Genomic DNA, 15,532 nt, shown 5'->3' with positions numbered 1-15,532 from the left:
CTTTTTTCTATGTTTACCATTCGCAATCATGTGAAAAAATAGCTGTGAGCAACCGCCTGCAACATGCCGACGAGGTATGAGTAGCAAAATATTTTGTCATGTTTGCCATCTAAATTTGCCACCTCGGGTCAACTAAAGTCCCCATGAAAAACGTTTGTGTTGCCATGCTTAAAATCGGAATTTATCATTTCTGATTATTTAATGGAAAGAATTGTCCTTGTTTTTGTTTGCTGACAAAAACAGTTCCGACAGGTCAAATCCACCCAAGAAACTAGGGAACAATGGGGAAATAGTTGGCCCTTAAGCATCTATTAGTTTCAGAAATAGTTTGCTTAAATGGAGGTGCCACATTGCGAAGGTACAAAACGCTTCGACGGGAGGGAGCGCAACCCGGCTCATGTTGCAAACGCCCAAGCACAACTTGATCCATGTTGCAGGCGGTTGCTCGCAGCTTAGCGACATAGATAGGTTAGCTGTCTCGTGCGCCATCCAATGGCTGGCAAGGTGGCCGATCCAATACGATAATCACCCGGCCGACAGGTAGTGTCGTCGTTCCTGTAAATGTTGTGCTTTAATAAAGTTGATTCAACCCCTAAAAAGGTACATGGCACCAACACTTCCGGATACTTGCACGGTCAAGTGTCTACGCATTGCCCCCGCAAAAAAAAGTGTCTACGCATTGCGATAAAAGCCTTTGACAATGAAGCCTAATCATGATGGCGTTGAGTTTGCATCCAGGTAGTTGTTTCTTTTTTGAACCGGGCATCAAGGGCGGAGCCAAGATTTCAGCATGAGGGGGGCGAGACACCGTTGTTGACGTAAATGACACAATATCACAATATATTAAGTCTCACGATAGCATCGATGATAATACATAAAATTATTGTTTGGAACTATAAAAAATATACTATTAGTAGTAATAATGTTGGAGCTTGAAATTGAACCAATTGGATTGAAAAAGAATTTACCCCATTTGTTGTTGATTCTTCCGCTTCATCTTTGACTAGTACAAATAGACACATAATTACTAGACTAATTTACTGTTTTATATGAAACATTAATTAAGCATAGTAAGGTCTTTTTATCCAAAGAAAAGTCTCACTCCCTCTGTTTTAAAATAATTGAAGCTCTAAATTTATTCTAAGTTAAACTTCTTCAAGTTTTACCAGTTTGTAGAAAAATATATCAATATTTTGAAACACCATAGTTTTATTAGAATCTTTAAAAAATATGCACACTATGTATATTTAATTTTGTAGATCTTACCATATTTTTCTATAAACATCATTAAACTTAAATTAGTTTTACTTAGGACAAACGTAGAGCTACAATTATTTTAGAACATAGAGAGTAATAACTACTATCAATGTAATATACCTGCATCTATCCTGCTCACCCGAGATCTAGATCCGCCAGCGTCAAGCCGTCCGCCCATGCCCATGCGTTAACTGCGTACTGCAGATCAGTGGTGGACGGTGTTGTTGTCGTGTCGAGTAGCGGCCAGAGACAATGGCAAACACCCTAGACCCTAGCAGTACAAGCAAGCGGCAGCGGTGAAGAACGCCCTAGGAGAAGTGCAGAACACGCATGTACGTACTGACGGATTAGGCACTGGGCCGAGCTAAAAAATAGCTAGGCACAACCGTCGTACATGGATTGTTGGGTGGGCTTCTCTGCTTTGGTGCTGGTCCAGTTAATTGTTACTATATGGGCTTATGTTACGCTAAAAAAGAAATGGGCTAATTATGTGATTAGCTGCGGCTGTTACGCACTACCTGCTACAAATCGTTGAGGGGGGCGAGCGATTGGCAGGGGTCTGACCCCTGCTCGCCCCTCCCTGTCTCCGCCCCTGCCGGGCATTACCCCTTTCCATTACTGCGACATAACGGAAATACAACCAATGTCCAGAGAATAAAGCAGGAAAGAGGAAAGCGGGTTCAAGCATCAGTGGGAAACCCACCATGAGCACTCGCCATCGAGATTACTCACTGTGGGGCGAAAACCCGACGACACTATATAATCCACACCCTAACAGAACGGAACACCGTCTACGATCAAACCAAAACAAACACCAAGCTCCAACCAGAGCAACAAGCCCCAATCATCCTCACACAGGAGGCAACTAAAACAGCAGGGTGAAGGTCAAGACCACCCTCCTCAGCAAGCTCCTTCATCCTGGTAAGCCGTTGCGCAGATCCTCATCAGACGAGATGCATTATCCTTCAGCAGTTCTCCTCCAGTTCTCAGAGTCGCCGCGTCCTCCTGCTTCATCATACCTGCCCAATAACACAACAGAGCACATGCAGAGAAGATGCATTCAAATGGAGATTTGAGAGGAATATGCTCAAAAGTAACTCTGTTGCGACAGGACCAGATAGCCCAGCAAATGGCCGCAATGCCAGCCGTATAAAAGACATCTCCCCCAGGTAAGAACACATAACACCATACATAAGCCTCCCATAAATTGTCAGGGCACTGCTCGGTGGCGAACATGCATCCCGCCACTCTCCAGGTAACTCTAGCAACAGGACATGTGAAAGCAGATGCTGGAAGTCTCCCTTTCCGCACCGAACGAGCACTTTGGCTCCCCTTTCCACCCTCGGTGGTTCATCACATCCCTGGTCAACACCGCATCCTGCGATAATTGCCACATGAAAATTTGAATTTTCAGAGGAATACGGGCTTTCCAGATCCATCGATAGTTGCAACCAGAGATGTTTCTTTCAAGATATGAGTACATGGCTTTGGTCGTATAGTAGGGCTTAGGGCCCAACCCTCATCTGAGAACATCACTCTTCGCAGAGACACAAGAGCTCCTGACACTCGAAATCATTTTTTACCACTGCTCATTATGTTCACAAGTCAGTGTCCTTCGAAAGAAGGAAACAGGATCAGCTCCCAGGCAATCTTTCACAACACACTCAGGAAAGTTGCAAATGGCGAATAGCCGGGGGAATTGCTCAGCGAAAGGTGCTTGATCGCCAACAGGATCTGCCCATAGCCTTGCTATGTTGCCAGATTGAACGATCACCTTCCTACCAGCCATGTATAAGTCCTTTACTTTCATAATGGCCTTCCAACAAGGGGAATCATTCATTCTCCCTTTAACAGATGCCACAGTCTCCCTGTTGAAGAACTTAGCCCTGATGATCTCCTGCCAGAGGCCCTCTTTCATCTCAAGTTTCCACCACCACTTTACCAGGAGGCAAATATTTTGCCTATGAAGGTCTTTCACCCCTAGGCCCCCTTTTTCTTTGGATCTACAAATCCTGGACCACCTTACCAGATAGTATCGTTTTCTTTTCTTAGTCACTTGCCAAAAGAATCTTCTTCTCTGCTTATCCAACCTATCTATAATAGTTTTGGATAGCAAGAACATGGACATGTAGTAATAAGCTATGCTAGAAATGTTAGCATTCATCAGCGTTAATCTCCCTCCCGACGAAGCATTGCTCCCAAGACCTGACTCGCATCTCTTAATATACTTGGCTTCTAAAAGTCCCAATCCACCCCTCTCAGTGATGAATAACTAACAGGGACCCCAAGGTACTTCATCGGGAAGTGACCGATCTGGCATCCAAAGATGTCAGCATATTCTTCTAGAATACTATCATCTCCCCCCACACAAAGAATTTCACTCTTCTGAAAATTGATTTTCAGACTAGACATGAGTTCGAACATGTAAAGCAACAACTTTAAATTAAGTGCTTTTTCATGATTATGCTCCACACACAACACTGTATCATCTGCATACTGCAGAATAGCCACTCCCTTCTCCACCAAATCAGAAGCTAACCCATCAATCAGGCCATTATTTTGCGCCTGCAACACCATCTTACACAGGCATTCAGCAGCGATGTTAAACAAGAAGGGCGACACAGGGTCCCCTTGACGAACCCCTTTATAACTTTGAAAATAGGGCCCCGAAGTATTGTTCAGTTTCACACTCACTGTCCTATTCTCGAGAATATTTTTCATCCAGCTACACCAAATTTTACCGAATCCCCTAATCTCAAGGCATTTCAACAGGAATTCCCAGTTAACCTTGTGATAGGCTTTTTCGAAATCAAGTTTAATGATAATGCCGACCTTTTTCTTAACATGAGTATGGTGCAAAATCTCATGTAATGTCAACACTCCATCCATAATATTTCTGTGCTTGATAAAAGCATTTTGGTGCTTGCTAAACAAGATGTCAGCATAGGGGGCCGCTCTATTATCTAGCACCTTTGTTCTCAGCTTATAAGGACACCTGAGCAAGCAAATCGGTCTAAACTGCTGAATTTTATTCACACCATTAATCTTAGGGAACAGCGTGATTATCCCATAGTTCAGCCTATGCACATCCAGAGTTCCCTCGTGCAGAGCAGCAAAAAGGCTCATGATGTCATTTTTCACAATGTCCCAGCAGTGTTGATAAAACTCTGCTGGTATATTGTCAGGGCCAGGAGCTCTACTACTTTCCATACTAAACAAAGCATGCTTGACCTCCTCCTCTGAGAAGGGCCAGGTAGTTCTTTCACACGTGGAAAGCCTATTTTTGTTTGCGTGCTGATAGAGGGCTGTAGATTAATTTACCAATCGTGGTAGCCAGATATTCTGAGGATGTGGAATCCATTAGCCGCACGTGAGCTAGCTTTGGACAACAGTATATCTGTCTGGAGATCGGGTCTGAGTGCGTTGCTTCTGTTCATTTCATCTGCTATCATTAATCAACGAGCACAAGCTAGCTTTGCTTTATTGTCATTGTCGTTGGAAATACTTGATGGCGTGGGGCAGAAATCTGTGAGCCAGAAGAACCGCGAGCATAGCAGTTGCCCCCGATCTAAATATGTAAGTACATTTAATAAATTACACTATTATTGGTGTCAGTATCCACTTTGTGCCCGCGTCGCCTTCTCTGGCGACTCGGGGGCGATCCAGTCGGGCCGCCGCCGGACTCTCCCTCCCTCCTCCTCGTCTCGCCGCCGCCTGAGGCCCTGCGGGAGAAGCCCGGGCAGGTGCGGGGAAGGCGGCGGCAGGGCGCTCCCCTGAGTCGGCCTCCTTCCCCCGGCTTGGATCTCAATGGCAGCAACCCATGGGATGGCTCGGCTGGTCCATGCTGCGGCTGCCCACCGGATGCCTTGCCGGCGGGCAGCGGCATGGTGTCGTCGACGCTGGGAGGCCCAGATGTGTGGTGGCGGCTCGATGGCGTGCACATGGCAGCGGCACTCCGGCTGTCGGGCGTGGCGTCTTCTTCAGGCTGCGTGGCCATCGATCTCATCGGGTTTGCCTCGGGACTGTCCAGGATAGAAGGATCCATCCTTCGGCTGTGGTGGTCCTGTGGTGATGAAGGTGGACATGGTGGTGCAGCTAGACTCATTTTTCTGCAGGAGACGGACATGGCCGGCGAAAGCCAGACTTTGACTGTGGTGAGAGCCAACGATGACAACACCCATGGGCATCGCTACCTTGATGAAGGCGTCGACATGTAGTCTTCGGCTCCCCTCCTAGAATACTTGAGGGGAAACCCTAGGTCCGGGTTTGCCCGGATAGGATGATGGCGGCACTTGGGGTTGTGTTCCCCGCTGGGGGTATCATCTTGGAGTTGGGCCTAGCTAGCGAGACTGGTGGCAGATGGTGGTTCGCCGGTTGCTTGTGTGCAGTCGGGCAGGGATGTTCCTTTGTTACAGTGTGGCCTTTGCAAACATGGTGCACAGTGGTAGTCCAGGGATGTGATCGGCGGTGCAGATTGCCGGGTAATGTACGGCGATATTGACAGGCTTGTTGCAACCATGGTGGCGCAGTGTAGGCTCGTGGTGTACTGTCTGGGGCCAGTGTTCATGCCAAGATTTACCATCGACCAACACATGGATTGGAGGCATGGGATCGCCAAACCGTCTCCATTGGATTTTGGCGGCACCTTCTCATCTCACCATTTGAGCTGCGACTGATGTCACTTCAATGTCGACAGAGGTTCTAGTTCCACAGACGGTCTTTGGCAGGCCGCTTTGTGTTGCGTTTAGTCTGAGTGGTCATGTCCACATACGGATCACGTGTGCTTGCACCATCTTCTTTTGGCTGAACACCTGCTCGGCATGGATTATATATCGTTGCTCTTTTTTTCATTTTCTTTTTGTTTTCTATCCGTCTTGGCATAGCTCCGGTCTTCTATGACTTTGCTAATTGTTGGTGTGATTTCAGTGTGTGTGCGTCCGTGTTGACTGTGTGCATCCTAGTTATGCGGAGTCCGGGTGTGTTTGTATACCCTTTGTCGAAAAAAATCCCTTCATTGATTAAAGGACGGCAGTGCGAGGGACGCAACTGACACAGTCTTCCAGTACCAACACGGACGCACGCACAATAAATCCATACTATTCAAATGATTCACAAAAAAATTCCCTACCAATGGTTGTTGTCAGAAATGACATGTTGTGGTTAGGGGAGGAAGTAGGTCAACTACCATTTGACATAATCGATATTGGCCCACATCAGAATACTGTTCCTATTATTGAATTCCAGAGTAAAGAGCAGATCTCTTTGTCTCCAGAAAGTAAAAAAAAACAGAAAATTTATAAATTTAGTTTTTACATGTTCATTTTAGTGTTCAAAAGGTGCTCGATAATTTTCATGTGAAACAGTACAAAAAATAAAGTTTACTGGTCTAGTAATGTCATCATTTTGAAGTTCAATTTTTTCAACACATGGACATTGTTTGTCTACCCCTCTAAGCATTTGTAGATAAATTTTGGATATGAAGATGTACCTGTCTACTATTTTGTGGGAGCAGATATTCATGCTATATTGGGTAAGATGCTGCACATGTTATTCACGAGAATGAGACTTGAAAGTGATTGGCATCACTTGCTAAAAGCAACAAGCTAGATAGAAATATGACACACTTCAACATTTGTGTCGTCCGCATAATTCAAGTTCTCTAAGCTATATTAGGTAAGATGATACACACGTTATTCACAAGAATGAGACAAGTAGGTGATTCATATCATTTGCGAAAGCAACAACAGATAGACATACATCACTCCAACATTTGTGCCATCCACATAATTAATTTTTCTATTTAATATTGGGCAAGATGATTCACGAGAATGAGACTTGCAGGTGATTCATATCACTTGCGAAAGAAACAACAGATAGACATATGGCACAGTCCAACATTTGTGCCATCCACATAATTCAATTTTTCTGTTCTATATTGGGTAGGATGATTCACGAGAATGAGACTTGTAGGTGATTATCACTTGCGAAATCAACAACAGATAGACATATGGCACAGTTCAACATTTGTGCCATCTACAGAATCATATTATTTGTGCTATATTGGGTAACATGATGCACATGTTGTTAACAAGAATAAGACTGGTAGGTGATTGGTATCGCTTGCGAAAGGAACAAGTTACATAGAAATACGGCATAGTTCAACATGTGTAACATCCACATAATTCTTGTTTAAATTGAAGGCTGATTATTAGCGCAGGGGCCCTGCATTTGCGGTGTGTCAGTATGGACGCAGTGATGGTGGTCATTGTCTCCTCACAATTACCAGAATGCGCAGGTAGACGCGGTAACTGTTGATTGTAATATAGAAATGAACTGATAGAATCAACTATCCTTGTTTTTGTTTGCCGACAAGAAGCAATAACCACAGGTCAAAATTGTCCTTGTTTTTCAGTGCTATATTGGGCAAGACATTGCACATGTTATTCACGAGAATGAGACTAGCTGGTAGAATATTGAGCCATCCACATAAAAAATTTAAAGTTGAAGGCTGTTTATTTTTGGTACTCTGAAAGAACTTAATACATAACTCCATTAATTTATAAACTATCATGTAGAACCTATTAGAAAACCCATCAGTTTAATTTTAACATAAAAAGATTCTATCCATCAAAACTCTAATATAGAAGCTCCAAAGTGAAGCTCCATTTCTAGAATTCTATTACAGGCCTAATTACAGACTCCCTAGAAAATGACACATTAATTGGAGACAACAAAACATATCTGGCCATTTGCTTGGTGGATCTGATTAATTAGAGCTAAGACTAAAAGTTGATGCACCAATACATTTATAAGGTGGTGTACCTATAGGTTATACATATAAATACATTAAGGTTGGGGAAGAAACCACCCACACAATCGCAAGGGAATTTTGCATTTCTATGATTCAAGACTCCGGATAGCATCATTTTAGAGCAGCCAACACAAATGAAATCTTGAGAAGATGGGTTAAGCAAGAGGGTTATGATGGATTCTTGGATGCATCAATCTCATGCAGCGACAATAGAAGAATTTCCCCGCGGCACTGTGTGGGAAAACTTATTGGACATTGTCGTGATCTCATAGTCATACTTGATGATGTTGTGTCCCATGATCTATGGACATGGCATTGTGGTCGCGCATACCTCCTATTCACAAATGGAGTGAATTTAGTGCTTTTTCAAAGTGTTGGAGATTGGTGCATCAAGTTATTAGGCTCTTGTTAGGTGGGAGTCCAAGCGCAAAGACTGTCACACAACATCAAATTTAACTTGACGACAAAGGTTATCAAATCCATGGAGGTAACAGAGCACCATTACTCTCTCCTCCAACATTTATGAAATCAAATATTCAAGAAGTTTCTTGTGTCCCCAATACAAGTGTGCCACGTCACGAGGGTATGTGCATAGGTTATCCAAAGAGAAACTGCAAATAGTGTTGGACAATTTCTTTTGTGTCTACCACATGTTGAAGAGCTGTTTTTGTGGGATACCTTACATGAACTAGACGAGTCGAGTTTTCTCTCAATGTAAGAAAAGTAGTAAATATCATGCACCACAAAAAAACTAGAACATGCACACTCCTCCATCCGATGGGGAACATCGGAATGCCCTTTTTGTCCTCGCATGTTTGAGACCTTGGTTCACCTCTTTCATGTGTGTCCCCTCATCTGTGAGATCTACACTTGTACCATGTGGCTTGTGCAAGTGCCTATGGCTAGTGTATCCCTTGTGCTCCAAGCGATCTAGAAATCGCAGGGGCTTTGACGGCTCCAAACCAACTGCTCTAATGTGATCAAATCTTCTTATGTCCATCTCAAACTACTGGTTCTTAAGTCACTGAATGGATCCACTTTTGTTACGAAGAAGTTTGATAGTACAAGATAAATGCGGGAGTTAAATCATGATTCCTTATCTATGGGTGATACAGCTAATTCATGATTCATTAATAAGGAAGTGAATAATCCGTTCACATAGAGAACATAGTTAATAAGGAAGTGATAGAGCTAATTCGTGATTCGTGATTCGTGCACATATTTTTAATTCGTGATTTGTTATTCAGTTATCTATGTTTTTTTATTGTAGTTATCTAATATTTTTTAATAAGGAAATGAATGAATGTCATGACGCTTTTGAGACTTATATTCTAAAGTATTCATTAATTTTCAAAAATATACACTAAGTTATGAATATATTTCAATGCACATCAAATTATTTATTTGAAATGAAAAGTACTCTTTGAAATAGTTTTGTTAGGACTAATGGCCATACAAAATATTCTCCAGTTTGCAGCTTGTTGTAGTTGTATCTTAAGTGGATCTATGGATATTTTATTTAGATAATATAGAGCAATTGTACTTATTACATATTCCAATAGTAGTTTGACAGAAAGAAAAATATGAGATTTCAAAGTTGTGGTGCCCCACAAACTTAATCTCCTCTACATAACTGCAAGAAGTCAACCACAATCACCCAAGCCTTGAGCTTGACACTCCATGGGATTCCATATCTTCCCCTACCAACAAGTCCTTTGATAAATGGCCAAAAGTATAATATCATCAATCCACAATACACAAATTCTCCAATATTTTGGCAGTCATGATTTCCTGTTGTCATCCAAAAAGTGGCATGATGCCATACCCCGATAGCAATTGTGACAATGTTCAAGATTGCAAGTGATGTCATTGGGATGAACACTGGTGAAGAGTCAAACGTGAACCACCCTAGAGTATTCTCATGGGTGCTGGGATCACCATCCGATGTGCTCTTGTCCTTACTCTTGACCTCAAACACAATTTTGGAGAGGCCGATTGCTTTGAGGACCACACTAAGGAAAGCAACGAACCAGGAGGAGATCGATATGATGCGTTGCATCCTCATGTTGTTCCACCAAGTACGGGATGAGAGTCCGCATTCCATGTACTCCAAAAAGTTGTATATGTTGTAGGACAAGAATAGGGCTAGTTGGATGCTGAAACCATGGTTTGATGCTTGCGAAAATAATATGAATTTCAGAGGTGACAATCATCAAACAAGAAGACGAAAAAACCTAATCTTTCTCAAGATGGGAATACCCTATCTCTCTCTATTATATTACTAAAACAAACTAAAAATCAGGATGGATATGCATCAATCTTAAAGGATGGTGGACATTGAGGAAACGAAGATAAACTTTGTGAAGAAAGTACAACTCTAAAGATTGCATAAGTGCGTAAAACTCCAATAGAGTTTGTGAATATATAAGTACAACTTTATATTGCTTGATCTATTATTATATTGAAATAAATAAAAGAGATAAGTGTAAGAGTTAATATAGCAAATAATTGGAACAACCACATGAGGATTTATTTTAGAACTACCTCAAATAACACGAGGATGTAATTGAAAGGCCATCACGGATCAGGATGATACAGTTAATTAAGATAGACCATATGGATATGAGCTTCGATACCAACGTGTACTTTTAGCTAAATTGTGCATCAATTATACCAGGATTAATTACTACCATAAATAAACAAAATCATGGTTTAAGTTTATCACAAGATTTCCTATTGTTTATAATGTATAATATGCATGGGACACAATTTGGAATTTACTTCATTTAATTAATGTATAGAATTGGCGTCATTGGAAAAACAAGGAGTATAAAATTCATGGGGAAGAGACAATTATGTAATAAATCTAGCCGCGCCAATGTGCAGGGCACCAAGAGAGATGGTGGGCCTGTAGGAACTAAGTTGCAGAATTATAAGATAGAAAATATGTCTCAGCTAAGTTTAATGGACTGTGAGACAAAAGTTCACCTTCAGAAGGAAGGAGTGGTTTCTGAAGAGACAGAAAGGTCCTAATAGTGCATAGCATAGCTCGAAAGGTGCCCTCATAGACCAGACGTAGAAGACTAGGTATGCAAGGCACTGCCGGAACTGGAGGCGCTTGAAGATGGTGGCGATGATTGGGCAATTCTGCCCTAGGAGTATCTCTAGAACTCCAGTTGCCCATCTCTTATACTGAGTAAGGCTGGCTGGTCCTCCTGTAGGAGCACATCCCAAGAATGCTGGTGGGTTAGTGTCCAGCAGCGTGGATTTCCAACCAGCTGAATGGATACGCTGCCCGGTCAAAATGTCTTCTGCCATTGACCCATAGGACCAACCAATCTGCAGTTACATGGAATGAATAAATATCATTGACAAAGAAGTAGGAAAAAATATATGTAGCAAAAAAGTCACAGTGGAAATTCGTATATATACCTCCTGACCCCAATGTGTGCCTGTCTCATAGTTGCAGCTAGACACTTGTTTTGCCACTTGGATGCAACTCGATATGTTGACCATTGGCTTTGGCGGTATTTCTCGGGAATATATGTTCCTGGTTGACTCGACCAGTTCTACTGAAGCACCAAACTTGGTCCGCAGATCCTCATAAGACAGTGAACCTGGCAAAGTAGGTTGCAAACATTTGATAAATGTGATGTTTTCGGCCAGTGGGCCATTTTATTCCTATTTAGCAACTTATAAATTGGTAATATATCATGATCCAGTGCATCATTTTTTATGCGACAGGCCCAGAGCAAGCATGCCTCTTTTCAGAAATAAAAAGGATTGACGATGAATGCGAGAGGCCAAGTTGAGCATTGTTCAAGGCACAAAGGGCACCCCAATTTGACACAGTTTCACTCATGGGCATGGCGTACATTTACCTTCTCTTTCATGCTTGACGGCCGCAAATGAAGATGGTGCCACACCGTAAATGATTTTCCTACGGTGAAAGCAGCCCGTCCCAAGGTAAAAGATGCCCTGGAGTCCAGAGAGTCCACCAAGAAGTTTCTAAACACACCGATGCCATAATTAGTACTCCATTTGTAAAACACACAGAAGATTTACTATATTGAAGAATATACTAGTCACTCTGTTTCATAATGTAGTGTGTACAGATTTTTGCCCAAGAGTCAAGTTTCCTTTTTTTTTTCTGTGGCAAAACCTCCCTAAACTTTGATCAACTTTGTGAAGAAAAATATCTATATTTGTCAGGTTATTAGTACACCAGGAAAATATGTGACAAGATGTATCTAACGATATGTATTTGTTATTTCAGATGTAGACATGTTTTTCTATAACCAAAAGGTGCGTTCAGCCTTTTCAAGATTCGTGATGCAGCATAGACAGCTTTGTTGCGGTAGATAGAGTAGGTTTGGCAACTGCTCGTGAGGTCCGGCTACTGTAACAAAGGCGAGATGTTTTGTCAAGTCGTTCACGCAGACCATCATGTCATTCTTTTTTTTTTGATTGATGAGAGAGGAGAAAGGTGAGGAGGGAGAGCCTTTTTTATGAGCCCGTGTGAGAGAGAGACGAGGAATGGAAGGAGAGAGAGGCTGTGAGAGAGACAGGAGAGAGGAGAAAAAAGAAATATTTTGCATCCAAAAGAGAGGCTGTGAACGGAGAGAAGAAAGGTGAGGTGCTCTTTTTGCCTTTGGTAGCCCATGTGTGTGAGAGAGAAATGTCACATATCCCCAAGACTATTGTTTTGTATGGACGGCGGTGATAGATGGGAGTCTAGGCACCCTGGTTCTAAGAAGGCGGTCTCTTTTCCACTGTTTAAGAATTCATCCGATTAATTAGTTAATGGGCCAGTTAATCGCTATTTGTAGGATGACCCAATTGAATAGCGCCTATTCACTGCATTAACTTGTCAGGCCGATTAACTTGCCTGTGAGACCAATTAATAGGTTCTCATGCCGACTAATCGCCCCCGGCCCATTAACTTAGGAGCAAACAAAGTCCAATTTTTTGGCCCGTGACCCGTCCCATCCACCTCGCTCTTCAATAGCTAGTGTTCGACCAAATCATAACATATATATGGTATATAGTTGGAGAGTAAATGTGAGAGAGAGAAATGTCACATATCCCCGAGACTATTGTTTTGTATGGACGGCCGTGATAGATGGGAGTCTAGGCACCCTGGTTCTAAGAAGGCGGTCTCTTTTCTATAAATTTGTCAAAATTTCCAAAGATTGACTTTTTAAAAGACCTATACGGAGACTAGATCTAGTTGATGGTGTGCACCTCACGTAAAACCTCCATCTGATTACCAAAAGGATCATCCTTGAGTTTGCCGTAGAATCTCTGCGGCACCTGGACGAAGCCGCTGCAGGTCTCGTCGTCGAACCCCAGCAGGAGGCACATGGCGTGCAGGACGACCTGTGAGTTGTTGACGAACATGTCGCAGTCCACGTTCAGTATGATGGGCGCGTTTGTCATCACAGCAGACACCCTTGCCTGCATGCATTGCACGGTGTCGGTTTATCAACAATTTATCAACTACTCCCTCCGATCTGGAATTACTTGTAGCAGAAATGATGTATTTTAGTTATAAATACATCCATTTTTATCCATTTATGTGACAAATAATTCCAGACATAGGGAGTAGTACCAGGTACTGACCAGAACATTCATGGCGCCGGCCTTGTAGTGGTGGTGATGTTTGCGGCTCTTCTCACTTGAAACGTACACAAGATGTGGGAAGGCTTCCCCTGTCCTGCTACTTTTGCTGTTGTCCCAAAGAACCTGAAGACCAATTTTTAGAATTTAATTTTGTTACGTGCGAATCCATGTGGCATGTAGCTGTGGCGTGGTGTTTGTGATGACCTTAACGATAGCAGGATGGTCCGTGCGCTCGGCCTCCATGAACTCGGTGAATTCACCGGCATCGTCGTGCCGGAGAAGAGACCCCTCGTCCGCGCTCTCGATCCGACTGACTAACTTGTCATACTCGCTCTGAAACCACAAACGAGCCGGAGAGGATAAATGAACTGAATGGAAGAAACAGCCAGGGTGCAATTGAAGAAAGATGGAAAGCTATGAGCCGGTGTTGGCTAACCTTGATGAAGGTCCATTCGTCGGAAAACGTGTCGCCGGCGAGCTCAGGTTCCAGTCTGGAAGCGAAGTAAATGATAGGAGCCCTCACTCTCACGTCGTGCCTCTTGCAGAAGGGCACCCACAGCCTCGCGAACCAGGCAGCTTCGCGTAGCGCGTAGCACGTCGCCGGCGAGCAGCCGTCGTCGGAGACGTAGCACGCGAGCTTGTCCACGTCCGGGTAGTCCACGGCGAGCAAGGAGAGAACCGTGTTCACCGTCATCAGCGGCGGCTCCAGCTCTGGGTCCGCGGTGGTCACCAACATGTCCACCGCCGGGAGCTCGTCCATCCTAGCAATCCTCAGGTGAATGAGTTACAAACTACTCCCTCCGTAAAGAAGTATAAGAACGTTTACATCACTAAAGGCATAAATTAATTAAGGTGAGTAGTCACCTTTGTGAGAGGTTTTCAGGGTAGGTGTGGAACCGAACGGGGTTCCACTTGATGTTCATGTTGAGGATCCACACAAAGGTGAACCATGCCTCGCAGACGAGCGCGGCCACCGAGGCGGCGCCGGCGCCGCCGTCTCCCAGCGACGCCACACGGCAGGACAGGAGGGCGAAGAGGAGGCATAGGATGAAGATGTCGGCTAGCTTCCATGCCGTCCTCGGCAGGATGACCCTCTCCTGCAGCTTCATGGCGCTGCCCATGGCCGGCCGGAAGCAGACAGACTATATGTGTCGACTGTATTAACCTTCCTTTTCAACGACAAGATTGCGACTCATGAACCGTCATATCATTTTTTTATTACATTATTAAAACGATTTACTCCAGTCACAATCAATCAGTCAGGATCCGGTCGATTTACTCCAGATCCGATCTGATCAGCTGGATTTACATGGTTGATATACGCCCAACGTTATTATGAATCCAGGCAGGCATTATCTGCCGTATCAACAACAGGAGTAACCACAATAATGGAGATGATGACGATGTTGCCATGTTCTAGACCCACCTAAAACCTGTGATAGTCCAGGGGCGCCTCTGCAACCCTGAGGAAAGGTGGGTCGTGGCGGACCATCACCCATGCAGCTGGCCGGTGGCAGCATAGCGCCATTGTCTGGCTTGCATGATGGGCGGTGCCGGCCGGGGATGTTATTTGTTGCCCCCCGCGACCTGTTGTCCCTGTGGGCGCGATCTCGGCTGGGCACCTATCGTCAGAGGGGCTTGGAACTTTCAATCCGGCAGCAACCTGTGATGTTCGCCCAAGTCAGATCGGTGTAGATCTGCTGCCGGTGGTGTGGAGCTGTCGATGGTTACTTGTGGAGTGGCAATTCCATGGTCATTCATGCCTCGGATGATCCGTGAGTTTTTATCGCTGAGGTCGATGCATGGCGGTATTTGTGTCCTTCCCCACAATATCATTTGCTG

The 15,532-nt window shown here is 43.9% G+C and overlaps 1 protein-coding gene across 1 annotated transcript; it reads right to left on the bottom strand.

The window, feature by feature from the left end:
* Positions 1-9,597: 9,597 nt before the first annotated feature.
* On the bottom strand, positions 9,598-14,814 carry LOC123076712 (cellulose synthase-like protein H1). The gene is made up of 10 exons (XM_044498825.1): positions 14,555-14,814; positions 14,127-14,451; positions 13,895-14,023; positions 13,691-13,813; positions 13,313-13,525; positions 11,950-12,076; positions 11,501-11,685; positions 11,057-11,407; position 10,445; positions 9,598-10,243 (listed from the first exon to the last, which is right to left on the bottom strand). The coding sequence occupies exons 1-10, from the start codon at positions 14,809-14,811 to the stop codon at positions 9,684-9,686; spliced, it is 2,271 nt and encodes a 756-aa protein (XP_044354760.1). The 5' UTR covers positions 14,812-14,814; the 3' UTR covers positions 9,598-9,683.
* Positions 14,815-15,532: the final 718 nt, after the last annotated feature.

Source organism: Triticum aestivum, chromosome 3D (genome assembly GCF_018294505.1).
Source record: "Triticum aestivum cultivar Chinese Spring chromosome 3D, IWGSC CS RefSeq v2.1, whole genome shotgun sequence".
NCBI lineage: Eukaryota > Viridiplantae > Streptophyta > Magnoliopsida > Poales > Poaceae > Triticum > Triticum aestivum.
Note: the sequence above shows the minus strand (reverse complement) of the source record. Positions and strands in the feature narration are given on the sequence as shown.

Coding starts and splice junctions, on each gene's coding strand:
- LOC123076712 (XM_044498825.1), bottom strand. CDS start 14,811: ATGGGCAGCGCCATGAAGCTGCAGGAGAGGGTCATCCTGCCGAGGACG. Junction 13,814..13,894: donor ACCATCCTGCTATCGTTAAG/GTCATCACAAAC, acceptor ATTGGTCTTCAG/GTTCTTTGGGACAACAGCAA. Junction 11,686..11,949: donor CGTCAAGCATGAAAGAGAAG/GTAAATGTACGC, acceptor CTACTTTGCCAG/GTTCACTGTCTTATGAGGAT.